At 39.8% G+C, this 18,136-nt stretch overlaps 1 protein-coding gene across 2 annotated transcripts; it reads right to left on the reverse strand.

Annotated features, from left to right (window-relative positions):
- Nucleotides 1-3,330: 3,330 nt before the first annotated feature.
- Nucleotides 3,331-7,842, reverse strand: MC5R (melanocortin 5 receptor). Of its 2 annotated transcripts, none has more exons than XM_014938771.1 (2): nucleotides 7,622-7,842; nucleotides 3,331-6,781 (listed from the first exon to the last, which is right to left on the reverse strand). In XM_014938771.1, exon 2 carries the CDS (start codon nucleotides 6,697-6,699, stop codon nucleotides 5,722-5,724), a length of 978 nt encoding a protein of 325 aa, XP_014794257.1. In that variant the 5' UTR covers nucleotides 6,700-6,781; nucleotides 7,622-7,842; the 3' UTR covers nucleotides 3,331-5,721. The 2 variants fall into 2 exon arrangements, with proteins under 2 accessions (XP_014794257.1, XP_014794256.1); XM_014938770.1 differs by having other exon boundaries at nucleotides 7,614-7,842.
- Between the last annotated feature and the right edge of the window lie 10,294 nt (nucleotides 7,843-18,136).

Here is an 18,136-nt window from a genome sequence, read left to right on the forward strand (position 1 = left end):
GAGGTAGGGAGGCGGAAGCTGTGCCCATCAGATGAGTTCTGCTATGAAGTCGGTACACAGCCAAGGCATGTACTTGGACCCGGGAACACAAAAGCACTCCTAAGCACCATATTTTTCACATGTTTTACATGGTGATACTGATGTATCACCAAAGCCTTCACCATTGAAAACCTATATAGAGAACAGAGAGTATGTGTTCCTGTGAGCATTTGCAGAGGGAGAACGCTTCTAGAGATCTTGAAATTTTCCAAATTATGGAGTATGCTGTACTAAATAAAAGTACATACTGCTAAGAAAATAATAGAGAACAAAACATGCAGCATCGTCTGGCACTGTGGAAATTTATTTTTCACCTATATCTGGATTATCATATGCTTATCCGGTCCCCCCTGAGTCAGGAAGAATATAGTAGATCTAGGAAAACAGCATAAGGACAACAAGGTATGAAAATACCAGTAGAGATTAGACAGGCTACGATCCTTGTTTGGAAAAGATAAACTTTATAGGGGAACACAAGGGAGCAGGATAACGAATGGCAGAGGGAAAGTGAATGGGAAGCAGTTATTTCTCTTCTTTACAACATAAGGCATCAGAGGCATTGAAGAAAACTTCCAAGCAGATGTTTTATAAGAATAAAAAAATAAATTTTCCACACAACATAATGAAGCTGTGAAATTTACTGTCACAAGATGTTGCAGATGAGTATGAAGAGATCCAAAAGTGATTACATAAATTCTTGTAAGAAACATTCATTGAGAAATGTCAGTCACAAAGCTGTAAATATAACCTCCTGCCCAAGAAGTCCATAAACCATAGCTTGCTGGAAACTGTAAGTGTATTTCAGAGGATTAGCATGCACATGTCCAGACTTTGTATAATTCCCCTAAACAGCTGCTCATTATTTTGATGGACATCCTTCCCTCTCAGTGCCGAGTACAGCCAGTCACATGTTCTTCAGGTATTTTAGGCAAGCAGCTCAAGAAGAAACTGTTCTAGGGATAGTGTTCTAAGAATAAGAATTTAAATTTTACTAGATCTTTAGTGTGACAGGTGCTAGGGGTATTCTTCATTCCATCACACTAATTCACTATAATTTTCAAAAGCTCAGAATGCAAATAAAGCACCTGAGGTTTTTTTGTTCTGCTTCAGATTTAGACTGTTGCTAGTTTGTTCACAGGGGGAGGAAATTTGTGAGAAACAAGCTGCAAATTGAAAAGTAGTGTAACAAATTACTAGATGACAAAGAGCAGAAAGGTTAGAGAAAAAGAAACAATACATCCTCACATTTCGTTTGTGATGTCGTTTGTGATTATACTTTATACTTGGTAGCAAGAGCTCGTACACATGTAGGCATGTATGTAAGTATAGACATACACATACATACCTCAAATTCTCCTTTTCAGTCCTGTACGAACAACAACCTGGATCCAAGATGCACGCAGCTCAGGTTGTAATATGTGATAAGATTTGAAAAGGAGGGAGAGCATCTCACGTGAAGATAACCTAGCACAGAGACTTATGCAGACAGTTCCACCGTAGCCTGCATGACTCTCCATCCCTGATGTGGGGATCCCCATTTTCACATCCATGTTCCAGTTTCTTAATCACCCACCCTGTCCAACAGGAAGCACACTGTGCATGCAAACCAACACAGCTGAAGACTGGGACCGTCCATTGGAACCCCTGAACATGGCAGTGGTCGCCACGAGTAGGTGCAAGAAGCTAACCAGCAACAGAGGAAGGATTTATTGCAAGAGAGGCAGGAGAATCCCCAACAAGGCTTTGGAGACAAAACCGTCATCCCTTGAGACTGTGTGAGGGAGTTGGTTGCTTTACCACAGATGTATAAACTTTTTCTGCCTTCTTAAAGTTAGTGTGTGCAGGAAATTCCTGCGGTTTCTGTAGTTATTTTGCACAGGATTCCTGAAAAATGCAACTAAAGTCTCCAGAGTGCCACTCAGAGAAGGTTTTCTAAAAGGAAAACCTAAGCAGTAGGAATGTGCAACCTGTCCTCACAAGGGAGTTGGACACTGGTTGCAGAGAGGGTGCAAGCATATAGATTGTGAGCTGAAAGCAAACATCCCTCCCAGCATAGACCCAGAGGCAGTAGTAGTCAGTAATTGGAGCCCCTTGTGATGGACATGTGCCATTTAAGAAGCAGCATCATAAAGCCCAGGATCATAAACAACCTCTTTACTCCATTCAGTTATGACTGCTTTGTGTCACAAAAGATACTAAGGTTCTTGGAAAACTAGTATTTCCAACTACTTTGAAAGCCAGACCAGTGGCCGTGGCCTGGAGAAAAGATTCAGATTTTCCCAATGCTGGTATAGGGGCATGCTGGGTATGGGATTATCCAGGCAATTCCATCATTTGCAAAAGCCAACCTTATGCTTCAATCTACTAAAGAAAACAAAATTTAGAGCAACAAACATGTGAAGTACTTCAGCGTAATCTGGAGGCAGTGCAACTTCCTTACCGTCAGCCACCCTTTGCACTATTATAGACCAAAGAATCCAGGTTTCTGCTTCACTAGATGAAGTTCTGTTGCAACTAGAAATGTTTGGTTGGTTTTCTTTAATATTCTCCCTGGTTTTACTAATCTACTTAAAATTCAGATGAGTTTATTAAAAGCTTTAAAATAGTGACACACAAGTTAGAAGCAATGAAGTGTTCAGTCATCAAAGCACCAGCAGGCAATAGAAGTTGGGTTTGAACTCTGGAACAAAAATATTGTGATTTGAGCTTCTTTCCAATGACAGATACCAAACCACAAATGACTGGCAGCATAAACAAGAGTAGTATCATTAGCTGTGGGGACATGGTGCAGTGAGAGCCTCGCAGATTATTTTTTCGTGACTGTCCTTTGACAGAAAATTGCATACTTCCACAATGCTTGCTTGTCCCATTCTATCAGAACACTTAGTGTTTTCCAAACTCTAGTAGAAGTGAAAACATGCTAAATGTTGCTTTTATTCTGGAGCTAAGAAAGAGAAAGAAACAGATTAAAACATGTCATGGCCTCATAGACACATGTATTTTATATGCACTCCTATAGTGTAAACAACCTTTTTTTGCAGGAACTCTCCTATCCTGCTCTTGAAACTACTTTCATTTCCCTCTTAAGTTGTTTTAGCTCCCCACCTGTAAAGCTTATAATGAGGATGTGATGCTGACACCTAGAGGGACATAGGTAGTCTATAACTCTCAGAATGTGTTTCTTAATAAAGCGTCTGTTTAAACTGAGAAGTGAAAGCCTGTAATGCAATAGTCCTCCTATAAATAATCTATAAGGTTAGTGGACACATTACAATGAATAACCAATAATAGTTGGTTTTCCAGCAATCCAGTTTAATAGTTTCTTCATATGTCTGTGTTTATACATCAAATGAACTTCCAACAAAAAAGTAATGTACAATTCAAGAAAATACCCAAAGCTATTACAGTTTTGGCTTCCTCTTTGTTGATCTACAGTTATGTACAGGACTCTCTCATTTGCAATACCCAGTGAAGATGTAATGATTTATTTACAACATCAGCTGGTGCCTTTCACTATGTAATTGAGCTGTCTCCTTTTGCTATTTGCATTCATAGTAGTGAGAACCACCCTTAGGTGCTTTTTATGGATAGGATTTAGAGGTGGACTGAAACAAGGCAGGACTCTCACTACCGACCACAAACGTAGCTCTGAAATCCCATTTTCAGATATAGCTGAAGGAAGATTCCAGTGCATAGTGCACTGATACAATCATTATATTTACAGTCAACAGTATCTTCACTGAGAATAACATTCCCATTCACATTAGGGAGAGATAAGTGCAAGCTGGAGACAGTATATATTTTAAGGTGGAGCAGGCAAAAAGCATAACTCTGGTGCCAAAGACGCACCTTACTTATCCTGCCAGAAACCTCCACAGCAAATGATGACATGAAGTATGTTATCTTTCTATATGTGTGGAGAGGAATATTTTACAATTCTTCTTACCTAAGAGATTAAATGAAGAGGGTAACAATTATAATTTTATCATAATATGCTAACTTTTTCATAGAATCACAGAATAACTTGAGTTGGAAAGGAATTGTGAAGGTCATCTATTCCTAATAATTCAAAGCAGGGCCAACTTCAAAGTTAGAGTCCACTTTAAATTTAGAGCAGACTGTTCAGGGTTGTGTTCTGTCAAGTTCTGAATATCTCCAAGGATGGAAATTGCACAGCCATTGGGCCCCTGTTCCCACGTTTGACCACACTTATGGTAAAAAAAGATTCCTAACATCTAATCAGGACTTCCACCTTGAAGGTATAACCTGAGGCCCATTGATTAATTGTAGTCCTTTTATTGACAGCAACAGTTTTAGAGCATCCCTAAACCAAGTATAACAAGGGTTATTTTTTCAGCTTCTTGAAAGAAATAATTCATTTTTCCACGCTATTTTCTGATATCTACTCAGTAGGGTACCACTGCTTGAAATTTTTTCATAGCTTATACCGCAGTGCAAGATATTGACATCCATTGGCATCAAAAAACCAATGCCACAGTTGCACTTCCTTCATCTGTGATAAATCCAATATCTTGTACATTACACAGCTATGGCAGAACAGCATGTTAATGAGAGCATGACTAGATGCAAATTATTGACACAAAAGACATGGAGGATTTCACCTCAGAGTCCTCTCAACAAAGATAAAAACTGTTTGGGGAGCAAAAGTCAGTGCTCTCTGCTACAGCTACATATGCCTGAGTTTTTTAAATCCCTGTTTTGCCATCACCTGCTATGCCTTCTGGTCATCAAACTTGTTTTTTCTCTCTCAGCTTGAAAGATGCCATTTACGGTACATCTTCCTCCACTAACAAAAGCTACTCCTAGCTGAAACATTTTTCTAATGTCTATATAAAGGCAGCCACTCACCAAGTCTTTCCATCTCCACAAAACATTACATGACTCTAGAGGCCATGTACCCTTTATTTCCCTAGACCCAGCAAATAAAGGAAACAGACAAACTAGAATAATCCCAGTCTTTATATTCAGCCTTAAAATCCACCTATGGTACAACCTATCCCACAGTAACAAGAACACATATAGCCAGACACGACAAAGAACTGGATCCAACACAGAAAATCATGTGGTAACACTGTCCTCTTACGTAATACATATTTTATGACAGTAACAGTCATGATTGGAATACAAGACTGCTTGATATGTGTGTATATATTGATCGCAACTGTTGAGTGAGGTATGTGAATCCTGATAATTGGAGCTACTTCTCTGATTTCATGTCTTCAGAAGGAAATAGCAAAAAACCTGTTGATTCTGGGCATCAAAATAAGCCATGCTGTATCTAGAGAGACAAAGAATATCAAGAGAAACACACTCTTAGAGGCTGATGGGCTCATTTGTATGTCAGATCTCACTCATTCGGTAGAAAGAAAAATAAGACTTTCCCTGTATAATCCTCTTATAAGATCCAGTCTTCAGTAGGGTAAATGAGATTCAAAATATTCTTTCATCCCATAATACACACTGAGTAGCTCCTACCACCAGTGTGAGAGAGGTGTGTGGAGGCAAAGAACAGTAGAATCACATAATAAAAAATGGTTTCTCATTGCCACAGAGGTCATGACAGCTGAATGGAAAAAGGTGTTCCATAGGCATTTCAGCAGGATTACAAGATGCAGCAAGATGTTGCATTTCAATTTTGTTCCCTGGTTTGGCTTTGTTTTCTTAATACTTGTTTGATAACCCACAGACCATTCTCAGGCTATAGCAACAAATTATCTCTTTGAAGGTCTTCCTCATTTCTTGGCTACGAAAGGCATAGATCAAGGGATCGATCACTGAGTTGCACATAATGAGAATGAGGTACATGTTGAAGTGGGACATGAAGCAAACACAGTAGAGGTTTTGAGGGCAGGAGATCATCAGGATGAGATGAAGGAAGAATGGAGCCCAGCAAACAATGAAGATGCCAAGAAGCATAGTCAGAGTGATGGCTCCTTTCATGCTGGTTCTTTGACGGACCGAGTTGTACCCAGGCAAAGCAGCAATTTTCTTCACGTGAGTACGAGCCAAGAGGAACATATGGATGTATAGCGAGACCATGAGGAACAACATGGTAAAAAACATAGTGATGAGACAAATGATCACATAAGTTGATTCATAATAAAGAATGAAGATAATGCCACAGCCCGTGCAAAAGGTCCAGATGCATGCAATAATAAGCCCTGACCTTTTCACTGTCATGATGTTGTGATAACGAAGAGCATAGAAGATAGTGATATACCTGTCTACTGCTATAGCCAGCAAACTGCACATGGAAGCCACCACAGATATGCAGATCATTGAATCAAAGACATTGTCTATATGACGGACAAAGGCATCTTCCATAATTATGTGTCTATTGTTTATTAAGTATATCGTTATTGTCTCCCAAGCATTAGACACACTAACCAGCATGTCAGCCACTGCTAAACTGCAAACAAAAAAATACATGGGCGAATGCAAGTTCTTGTTCTTAACTATTGCACATATAACTAGGATATTTTCCAGGAGGCTTACAATGCCCAGAGTTAGAAACACCTCAGCTGCAATGACCACTTGCTCACATGGTGATGACTTGCTCTTGACAGTAGGCACAGTAAAGTTGCTGCCAAAGGCACTCAGGTTTAGTTCAGAAACATACAGTTGAGAGGACGTGTTCATCTCTAGAAGCAAACACGTTCTGTTCTTTCCGAGGGACTTGCCAAGGCGTGCAGTAAATGCATTTTCCAAAAGGCAAGAGACCCTGCCAAAAAAAATATAGCATGACGAGAACAGGCAGAAGTTGACAAAACAAATATCATCCATTTCTATTTAATTTGGCTTGTATACATCCTGCCTCTTCTACACCATATTCTACTGATTCTAAATTAACCTCCAATTGGCTGAGTTTTTCTGTCCATCCTTAGTGCGAAATTAAAACCACAAATTAATGAAGTCGCTCATGGACTCTTCATTCACAGTTTTGTTTATTCTGTTTGGTCACCCAGAAGCGAGCACAATGTCCTGGAAATTCTGCTGAACACCAAAAAACAAACAGTTCTCAAAATCTCAGTTCTTAGACTCCAGAAATGCAGGAGAATACAGTATTAGGTTCTGCAGAACCTGATCATTTGAACACAATATGTAGAAGTTTGAATTATTGCCACAATTGAGAACTGAACATTTTCAGTAACAGATTTAAATGCTTTCCTGGGCTTTGTACTTTTTAAGTTCACGTGAACTGTGTTATAAACAGTTTATCTATGCAATACTAACATGTCACTTAAGAACATAGTATTAAACACCTAACAAAGACAAATCCATACACTTTAGGGTGCATTAAGGTTACAAAATCAGTATGGGTGGAATTCTGTCATAAAAAATAAGTTTTCTATTCCAGATCGTGAGTATTTTATTCAATGCTTTTTTGGTAATGACAATATTCAGAGCAAGTTGTTAGCCATTGGATTCTTAATAAGGGAAACACTTAAAGCTGATTGTCAGTGGCTTTGCAAATAAAATTCAAAGCATATCAAGCTAAAGGATTTTCAGTTTTTAAAAGTAACCTTTTGTTTGCAATCAAGTATTAACTGTACCTATTTACCAGAGTTGCTCCTTCAGCTTCTCTTCCTCTTCATCACCTGCAACCTTTCCTCCAGAGAGCAGAAGTTTCAGCCCCCCTCCTCACCCGACATCTGGGGCTGGGGACTCCTTGGTGGGAAAGGATGACAAAAAAAGAGGAAAAGGAATGAGTAAATCCATAGAGTCAATGCTGACCACGTATAAATTACTTACTGTGCAACTGCCTTTTTATAGACTCCAAGCAATAATGACTTCAGTACTAAAACTGTGGCTCCTCCCCTTCTTTGCCCCTCTGAACTTCTCTTTTCACAGATGTTGTTAGCAAAGGCTTGGGTTTTTACCACCATCTAGTGGTCTTCTCTTGTCTTTCTAGCTGAAAAGTGATTCTGATATAAAATTCATTATGAGCTTTTTATAATATTTAAGGAGAAAATGCACTAGGCATGCTCCTTAGCAAAAACATTTCTTTTTTGTTTTCTGCACTGTTGCTAGTACTCATTAAATTCATAAAGGACTAGCACTCAAAAACAGGAGAGAGCAGAAGACACTTATTCAAGTGGGAGGCTTATTACTGTTATAAGCATTTTTCTTATATTCACAGTTATAATTTTGCATTAATAAGAACCACATCGTTAGAAAACTCAGAGAACATACAGTCAACCCCATCACACCACTAATAGAAGATATAATTCAAGTAATTTGTGTGGAAAAAAAATAGAACAAAAAAATCGTTTTCTTCCAATCTCCTTGCTAGAATAGAGATTTCAATGCAGAGGTGGAAGGAGTAGACAGTGCATCGTGCCAGGAACCAGAGCTCCCTGAAATGGATGTGAATTGCTGCAGATATCACAGGGTCTAAGAGCTGGGAACCTCAGTTCCCAGTGTTGGAATGGCTGAAGTCCCTCTGTGGGTCTAGCAGTCAGGGAGCTGATGCTCATTATGGGCCTTACCCAAAAGGTGGCAAAATCCATGCAAGACTTTTCTTTAGCAAATGGGCTCTGCTTCTGTGTGCAGACTGAGGCATGCAAAGCCCACACTTTCCTGACCCTACAAAATGCCCTTTATGTTATCCGCTAACCAGCCAGTCAAATACCATGCAGGATTTGAAGTTAGCTTGGGAATAAAATGTCCCTCCAAATCACCACCTTTCCTCAAATTAGGGGGTCAGGGTTTTTTCTTGGTGTATAACAGCTTCAAATGCTTATTTTTAACATACAACATTTTTTCTTAAAGAATTACCACCGACAAACACAAACTTTATTGCTGCATCCTATGTCATTTTTGATTTTTCAGTGTTCGGATAGAGTTTATCATTATAATGCAACTAAAGGCATATTTCTAATTATTTTATTCTACAGAAGCCTCCTCTATTGTTACTATTAGCTTCACTGTGGGGACACTGAAAGGCCTGGGTCATTGTTCTGATGTACAAATAGTCCCTACACCAAAGGATACAGTGAAAAGTATTTTTATTAATTTGAGTAAAATAGCTCCTATAACATTATGCACTTATAGTCTAGAGTTGAATTTTGCACGCCCCTTCTGCCCACTACAGGAAACAGAATTTAGATTATCACAAAATAGAGATAGAAAACTATGCACAAGTGCAGCTGTTAGATCAGAGCAGTTAGTGCCAGCTAGTGAACAGTAACACTCCCTGCTGTATCCAACATGTCTGTGTGCCAGACCAATGCTCATAGTTCTTTGCTATACCCAAAAGGAAAGAATGCTGGATGCCCATCTGCACTTCTCTCTCTGTTCTTCAATGTACAGTATGTTTTAGTTCTCCTAGGTTATCTTTAGCTAACTCATCTTAGTTATCTTTGGTTACCTTTTGCATAGTTTTTATATTTCCCTTGCAGACCCTGGAAATCATATAACTAAAAGTAAAATTTTACTTCTTTCACTGTTCCTATATATACCAAGAATCGTGCAGATGCTGTGCTTATTCCACTTCTAAGTATTTCTCTTCCAGTAGACTGTTTTTTTGTTTAGTACACTCTCTTTTTAAACTCTGTTCTCATTTACAAATTCCTGTGGATGTTCAGTTAAATAAAGTTCTTTTTTTTGCCCAGCTTAACTGCCTTTACAAAAGTTCTCACTGTACCTGGTAGTACTCAGTAGACCAGCTGATTACAAGAAATAAATCACACATCAGACTGGATGGTTTGGCTGTTATTCCTCAGAGCAATGCCAGGTCTCTCACATATAAATTATGAATCAGCCTTTGGATTCTACTTCTACAGTCCAAGTGTAAACCCTGTGTCTGTGCTAGACAAAGAAAATCCCTTATTTACAAAGCAGAAAAAGTACCTGCCTGGGAAGTGGGGTAGTGATATAGATATAGTTTGTTTATCTTAGAGGATGAAATTTAAAAAATGCTTTACTTTTTTTTTTTTTTCCTAAGGGAGTTTTATCACTATATTGCTGCAGCAAGAAGCTATAAGCATAACAGCTTGAGAAGCATAACAGCTGAAGGAGCACCCAATTAGCAGTGGGTGGAGGCACGCAGGTGAGTTATAAGGATTGTAAGTTCAGGGACATGGGGGCAGATCTTTGGATTCTCCCAAGTAAACTCCAAGAGCAGCTTCACATCCCAGCTGGAGGACCCCTGACTGAATAGGCTGGTCTTTCAGATGCTCATGATCTTGGTGTTTGGCCCCCTGTTTGTTCAGTTAAATAAATTCTCTGTGCCTACAAACAGGTTGGTGCTCAGTGTTTTCCAAGGCCGCAGAGATCATGTCGTTCATCTCAGCAGCCAGTCCGGCACAGAGCCTGTGTTGGTATTTAGGCATTGGGCTGTGCTGACACAGCACAAGACCTGATCCCTTGAGTGCACACAGAGCGGGCACCCTGAGGAACACACTGAAGCCTCTGTCTTGTCCCCAAACTGGCATTTTCTTTCCACACAGATGGAAGGAGGGAGGTTGGACTGGGGCCTTGGGCTGTGGGTGCACAGGCCTCCCTGCAGCGTAGAAACAAACACAGCCGGGTCATACACCAAGGGGCCTGGGTCTGGAGCTCCTGGGAGCGCTCCTGAAGTCTATGGGCTACATATAGCTGAAAGCAATGCTAAAATTCATCTTCAGGAAAGGGTGTTTTGTTCATGTAACATCTTATGTGGTGCAAGAAGAACACTAACTGCTCAAAGTCTCTATTTCACTGAACTCAAGAGTTTGCTTTGGGCCACAGGCAAAAAGATCAAAAGTGCCTTAGAAGGCCATCCGTGAACACAGGGAAGAAGTAAAATACGATGGCAACAGGGAAAGAGATGTCAAGGCCTGTTTCAGTCCCACGCCACGTGACGCAGTGAGAGGGAGCAGAAAGCCACTCCAGTCACATATCTGCCTCGTGGGCTCTGTCAGCGACCAGCGCAGGAGCCCTGACAGGAACACACAGCCCCTGCCTGCCACCAGCACCACCAGCACCACCAGCCATGGCGACAGGCTCCCCTGGGCCCGCTGGGGACCCGAGAGGCCGTGACTACCCTGACCCACAGGCCAAGTTACATCATGACAAAACCAGCAGGGAATTGCACTGACACCTTCAGGACAGCAAGGTACTGATTTTATCAATGAATGTATAAATGAGGCCAGTGGTAAATTTCTGTAAGAAGAGCTTATTCCACACAGATGCATTCTGGTATTAATCTGTGCTAATCTTAACAGGTTCAGAGAATAGTTTTACTGAAGCTAATACAAATCTACCCGACTTGTGTGGTGCTAATACATTGTAGCAATTTAATTCCAGTGTCCTTCTGTAGCTATTTTGGTCTGTTCAATGAAAATACATTTGTCCTTCATAATGTAGCTTTGGATTGGCACTCTTGGCCTATTTACAAAACCTCGCTTCTGTCTACCCCTTGCCTATGCTGTCATTAACATAGTATTTCAGAGCCACAGGGTATCCTCTCAGACTCCATTCTGCTCCAAGACATAACCCATGGATCCAAAAGCAAAGGTCGTGGCCTTCTCTGTATTTGGATATATATAATAACATAACAAATGTTCTCTGACTTCTCAGACTGAGAAAACTATTTCTCTTGACCTCTGCACTGAGTAGCTTTGGCTGTGCCCCACTGTTACCTCCCCAGAATTATCATCCAGTTAGCCTGTAATAAAGACAAGCAATTAATCCAGACTAAAACCAAAACGCATCTATCCTTCCTGTCTTTACATAATAAAGCTGTATGAAGATGCAATAGTTCAGTCCCCTCACCAGTCCAGGGGAATGCTGAAAGCCCAAAGGTTAGGTTTTTGAGGTAAGCAGTGGTATGGTGAATACATTGCTTTACATTGTGGCCCTAATCTTCAAAACGACACTTGAATATTTTTTGCAGGAAGAATCACAGAAAAGCGAGTCTGCAAAAAGTACATCAAAATATCATGTAAACTGCCCTGTCAAAGGGTGAGATCAGCCATACTTAGTATGACTGCACTAATACTTCTAACCATCACCCCTTTTATTTGAGTGCTTAAAAATGGTTTGAGAAAATCTCTGGTCACTCTCAGTTAGTACCTGTCAGTGGTGCTTCTCGCATCAGAGTAGAAAGCTGTGAAAAATACAATACAGTATAAAAGGCATTTTAGAAAGACGTATCCTAATAACCTAAACTGGGTGATGCCATAACTAGCCCCCTAAACTGTAAAGGGGTAATAAGAGGTTTAGTAACCTTCATTTTTATGTGCCTTCTAATGCAAGCCAATTCCAGTAATGAATCACTCTCTAACGTTTTATTAGAGCATGGGTCAGCAATACAGACCTGGTGAATCATAAAGAAATGCCAGCTACAGACTCTAAAAAAGCACAAAGGACTGATGAGAGACTGTAGAGACTTTCTGACAGAAAGGAGGGGTTATTCAGTAATGGACAAACAGATAGGGAAAAATAAAACCCACCACTTTGCAGGTTCTTATTGGACACTACTATCTACAAGAGAAAGGAAAATGGCTTTTGCTAGACCACAGAGAAGATTCAATATGTCTTTACCCATTAGAATAATTATTAAAAATAAGTTATTAAAATGTTACTTTAATTACATATTATAAGACATTCCATATCTTATTTCTGCAAGTTTATGTTGCAGCATGGCAAAGACAAGCATTGAGCATATTGTTCATTTGTTTCATAAAATGCTTGTGCATGAGAATACTTTTTTCTTATAAAACACTGCTAATCTGTTGTGTAATTCAAATCCTCAGTGAGACTTCAGTGTTTGAATATTTTAACTTTGTTAGAGTGATCACAAGCAATTCTGTAAAAGCTTATGTATAATACCCAGTCTTCAGTAAATTATATTCTAATACTGAGCAGACAAGCCCTACATATTACTTGAATAGCATAGCATAGCATAGCACTGTGTAGAATATTTCATCTGGAGAGGGCCTGCAATGATCATCTAGTCCAGTTTCCAATTCACATTCACAATTTCCCTTTTTTCCAGCCCAGTTTGTATCACCAGTGCTAGGCACACATTAGTTGCCAGTCACTCGTTTACCAATAGATATTCACAAGCAGGCCTTTCCACTGCAGGGACGATTGCAGGTATGCTCCAACATCTGTTCCCAGCAAGAACCAGCTTTATTTGCACTCTTCCTGAGGGGATCTAAGAAGTAGTCCAGTCTAAGACTAATTTTGTTTCAGTTAGGACCAACGTGGGGCTCTCCAATATTAACAGACCTGCCCTGTGATGACAGCCTACCAACTACTTGGCTCAAGGAACAGAGGTCTCCCCTTGATGGCAAAGGCCTTTTAATGGACCGGTTTGAACAGGCCAGCTACGTGTTTGCTATTCCTCTCACTCTTATTAACTAGTACATGGCCGAAACATTGAATCTTTGTCCCAGTATGAAGTAAAACCGAACCAATTTTGTGTTCTGTAATTTTACACTTTAGCTAGGCCTCCTCTAACTCTCTGAAACTAATGGCATATTGTGGAGAAAAATGCTCTTTCTGAGAATGATAAGACCTATGTTTGTGCTACACGCCAAGGAACGGTATGCAGAGAGGCCCTTGCTTATACTTATTGCTATAACAACCAAGGTCAGACAATTTTCGTTATTTGCCCATTAGAGGGTTGGAAACAGAAAACAGTAGAGGGGTCACATCTGTGGGGAGGAGAGGACAGGACAGGTGACCCAAACCTGACCAACTGGGGTATTCCACCCATCTGCCCCATGCTACTGAGGGATCAAAGGGTCAAGCCTCTTCCTGTGATGGCTGATGTCCGAAGAGGTCTGTCTGTTCATTTGCCTTTGATCCCGATCCCTGTGTTCCTGACTCCAGAGCTGGAATCCAGTTCCCATCTGTCACTGAGTCCAGTCTGGAACTTCCCCAGTGCCTGCTGGTGATGTGACTGTCATCCTGGGACCTTGATATGGTTTTGTATATATTGTATATATTTCATTATTTTCCTCTTTTTTTAAATTTTAATATTAATACTTCATTAAAGTACTTTAGTTCATTCTAAACTTCTAAATCTCCTTATCACTTCCGCTCCTCTTTGCGGGGGAGGGGGGAAGGGAGGGGAAGGGTAATCTGTCGGTCTGGTTTCGGTGATTTCGGCTGAAACCCCCCCAGTCTGATCAGAAACATAGGCACTGTTCTTCTGCCCTAAATTTTTACACATTCCCAAGATACAGATCTGAAATTTGGGCTTTGCTTTTCTGCTGTCTACCTCCATGGTCCAGCTCCAGCTTCTCTTGTGTCTTAGCTCCACTTTTCCCTAAATTTCATCAAAGTTGTGAGCTCCCTGGTTTTGAGCTTGCATCTTCCTCATGAAACAAATGTGAACAAATTCATGTAGAAACAGGCACCGTGCAGGGTGCCTAAGGACATCATTGCATTTGGACAGACAAAACCCAAGACATTATAGACCACTGACAAACAGCAAACCTTCTAAATCCAATGCCCCTGCACTTGAGTAATCATTCCTTGGGAGTTTCCTGCACGTCCATCTGAGTATAAAAAACTACCTATTCCTCAGAAAGAGTGAAAAAATTCTGATTTCTGGGTTTTTATAAACTTATGGACTAAAGAGATCCCCTGAACAGGTGATGGTGTCCCTCTTGCCTCCTGTCAGATGAACAGTGGAACACAGGGTGAACCCTCACCTGGGAGCACTGTGCTCCCCATCCTGGGCTGGCTGCTTGGTTTGAGCAGAGAGCCCTGACAACCCAGTGTCTCTCTGTCCTGTGCTGCCTCTGTAGTCAGGTGTTGGCATTTTAGCCCAATACAGGGATGACAAACAAGGTGAAGGACAACCTTCACTGAAGGATGTACAGTGAGAATAATCATGAATTCACTATACCCACAAAGAGACATTGCTACACACACAAAATTGCAGATGCAGCAATGTGTGCATGCAGTTCCTATCTAGGCAAGTGCAAACATCTCTGATTCAATACATGTGATGACTAAACATAAATATATGCGCTGCCCAGGCAATATTCAAGAATGCTATGACAGCAATATCAACATTTCTCTCTCTAGAATTAGTTTTCAGTGCTATTTCTAAGATCTCTGTACTGGTATTACTCTCTGTTTAGGTTGGTAAAAAATGCAGTTACTTCCTATTTAATGAGGTGTCCAAATACACCAGAAATGAGAATTAAACAATAAACATTTAGTTCAGAACTGATTTTTTTTTAAATCCTTTACTGCACTACTTTTTCTGAGCTTTCCTACAACACAGGCTTGCAATATGCAGTATCTATTTTTAATGTCAGGATGGTTTTTAATCACTGTATCCTGAAAGAAAAAAAGATAAACAACATTATTTTAGGAGTAGGAATTATTTCTCTTCTAGTATTCATCTGCTAAGGAGTGAAAAGATGACGTTTTGCTATGACTGAAAGCAAAGATGTAAAAATTGAAAAGGTAAATGTTCTTAGCCAGAAACAGAGCTCTGCAAAAAGGAAAGAAGTCTGGTATTGTGTCTGGCCCCAGAATATTGTCTTCCTTACTGAAGTAACCAGTGCATTCAGTTGTACTAGTGAGAATCTAAACCAGTTTACACTGAAACATTGTCCTTGATGGCAAGCTGTTCACTGACATACAAGAAGCAAGTGGCTCTCATGAGCCCCTCAAATTCTCCTTATTTAATATTTCAAGCACCATTAACCCCTCACAAAAGTAGGCACCATATGCCCCACTGTATTTAATGTCTAAGCCAGTATTAAGAGTGAAGCAAAATCTGAGAAAATTCTTGTCATACTGGTTTGATGAAGCTGCCCATAAGCTGCAGTTTTCTGGCTTTCCTGGGCTTACAAAATGTCTGGTTATAAAAGAAGACCAGAAGATAATTTCTTTTTGGCACATTTTGAAACATGAATCAAAAAAACACTTTACTTCCCACCCACCCACACCCCCCCCAAAAAAAAAACAACCAGTCAAATGCAGTATGATTTCAGAGAGAGGGCAGCCTCTAGAGTTAGCTCTCATTCTAATGGAAATAACCCAGAAAGCCCAGTGCATGGGTTAATCATTCAGGCTAAAAAGGATGGCAGATTTGTGTCTCCAAGAAATCAGTTGCTATTGGATCAATTGGGAAATCAATTTCTGCAAGAGCTAAGCTGAACTATGCCATGTTTTCTCAATTGAATTACATTTCTTCATGCCATGTCTAATTGCTAATAAATAAAATGAAAAAATTGCTTGGCATCTACGATCTTTCTTACTTCCTCTTGCTGAGCTCTCTAATTATTGCAGCATGGAGGTCAATGCTGGCTAAACATCACAGCCTTCAAAGTGGTGAAAAGCTGTACCTTTGAAAATGTGACCTTTGTGCTTATCAAAGATGCTCAATGCCTAAAATGCACCTCAGACTCTATGGCTAGTTGAAACCTGGGATTGAAATATTTTCATTTGGGGGATGTAAGACAGACACTTCAAAATTCTGGGGAAAAAATTAAACTTTAATCTTAAAGAAAAATCAAACTAAATTTTTCCTGTGAATCTGTATTTGAGTTGCCAGCCTTCATTGTCTCCAGGGCTGACAGGTAGAAAGCTTGAGCGCTCTTCAAGGAAATCACTGGGGAGTCAAGAGGAAAGATGCAGTTGTGTAGACCTTACAGCAGAACAACAATAGGACAGGAGTTCTTATTCCACATGTCTGTATAAGACAGATTGACAGAGCATCAGTTTGATACCACAAAAACCCCATGGCCCTCTAGTTTCAGTGGCTATGCTTGTACTCCTTGTACTCTCCCACGGACATATAGAGCCACCACCAATGTTGCCACAGAAGTTTAAACAGCAAGGATTGCACTAAATAGTACAATTCCATTAATGTTAGTAATGTCACACAGCTACAGAACGTGGCTCTGTTTGGCAAAACCAAGTACATTTTTGATATGAAAAATTGCCTGAATGCCAGCAGGGAACAACTAAGGTCTGAACACCTACTTACTAACATGCAAAGAAATAGCAAAGAATTAACTTTGGCTTCAGGGAAAGTAGTAGTAGTATAGTCAGCTTATATATATGCAAATATTTTTATACAATAGAAGGGACAGACGAGTTAATCTAAAGTTTCAGATCAATTAGAAGAACCAGGACAAAGCAAAATTGCAAGTCTCCCGACTTTTCTCCGGAGAATAAATTTACAGGCAAAGAAAGTTCACAGGTATCTGTTCAAAGAATAGGATGAAACAAAAAGAACCTAATTTCCAGTAACAAGAAATAAATGCACTTGGTTAGCATACAACTCAGTTTTAGTAACAGAATTAGTATTGACCTGGGGTACCAACATTATCAAGTTCAACAATACCTCCACTTCTGAAAACCAGGAAACACAAAGTACACTTCCCAATACAGCCTGTTTTCAGCCTTAGCTGTGGGAGAGTTGGAGTTTTGTCTTAATACGTAATGAGAAGCAAACTAGATAAAATCAGTTATCTCATTGAGATTGTTCAGTTAATTTGAAGTTTGCGACCAAGTACTGGTTTTGGCACTGAGAGTTAAAATTAACTGCTAATGCGATGACAATAATAAGAAGAAAACAAAACTTAAAGTAAGATACAGTTTGCTTTTTCAGATTTATAGAAGTCTATTCTCAGCAGACTAAACAAGACTAGGAAAAAATTGCAGTGCTTCTCAGTTATAAATAATACAATTGATTAAAATACAAAGGCAAACGAAAGTTTAATATTATTATAGACTTGATAATATAAGAAAGATAATTTAATCAACTAATGACATTTCCGCCTCTTCATCTTCCTTAGAGTCCTCCTAAAAGAGGGTAAATTTGTCAGTAACTAGATGCTTCTTTTTAATGTTGTCGTCTTATACTATTTTGAGATTAACACAGCAGGCTTGTAAAGTGCCAGAGAAGACCAGGAAGGCCATGGGAATTTCTGACAAAGACATGCTCCTATGAGTTAGAGGATGCAGTGAGAAACAGTTCAGTACACCTGATTCAGTGAAAGTGATATTTTTATCCTAAAAGTTTGTACTGGATTCAGCACACAATGTAGAGTGTATGTCCTGCAAGGCCTAACCTGACATAGAGTTTGAATGGGGGTGGACAGGCAACTCA

The sequence above is a fragment of the Calidris pugnax genome, unplaced genomic scaffold (genome assembly GCF_001431845.1).
Source record: "Calidris pugnax isolate Ruff unplaced genomic scaffold, ASM143184v1 scaffold13, whole genome shotgun sequence".
NCBI lineage: Eukaryota > Metazoa > Chordata > Aves > Charadriiformes > Scolopacidae > Calidris > Calidris pugnax.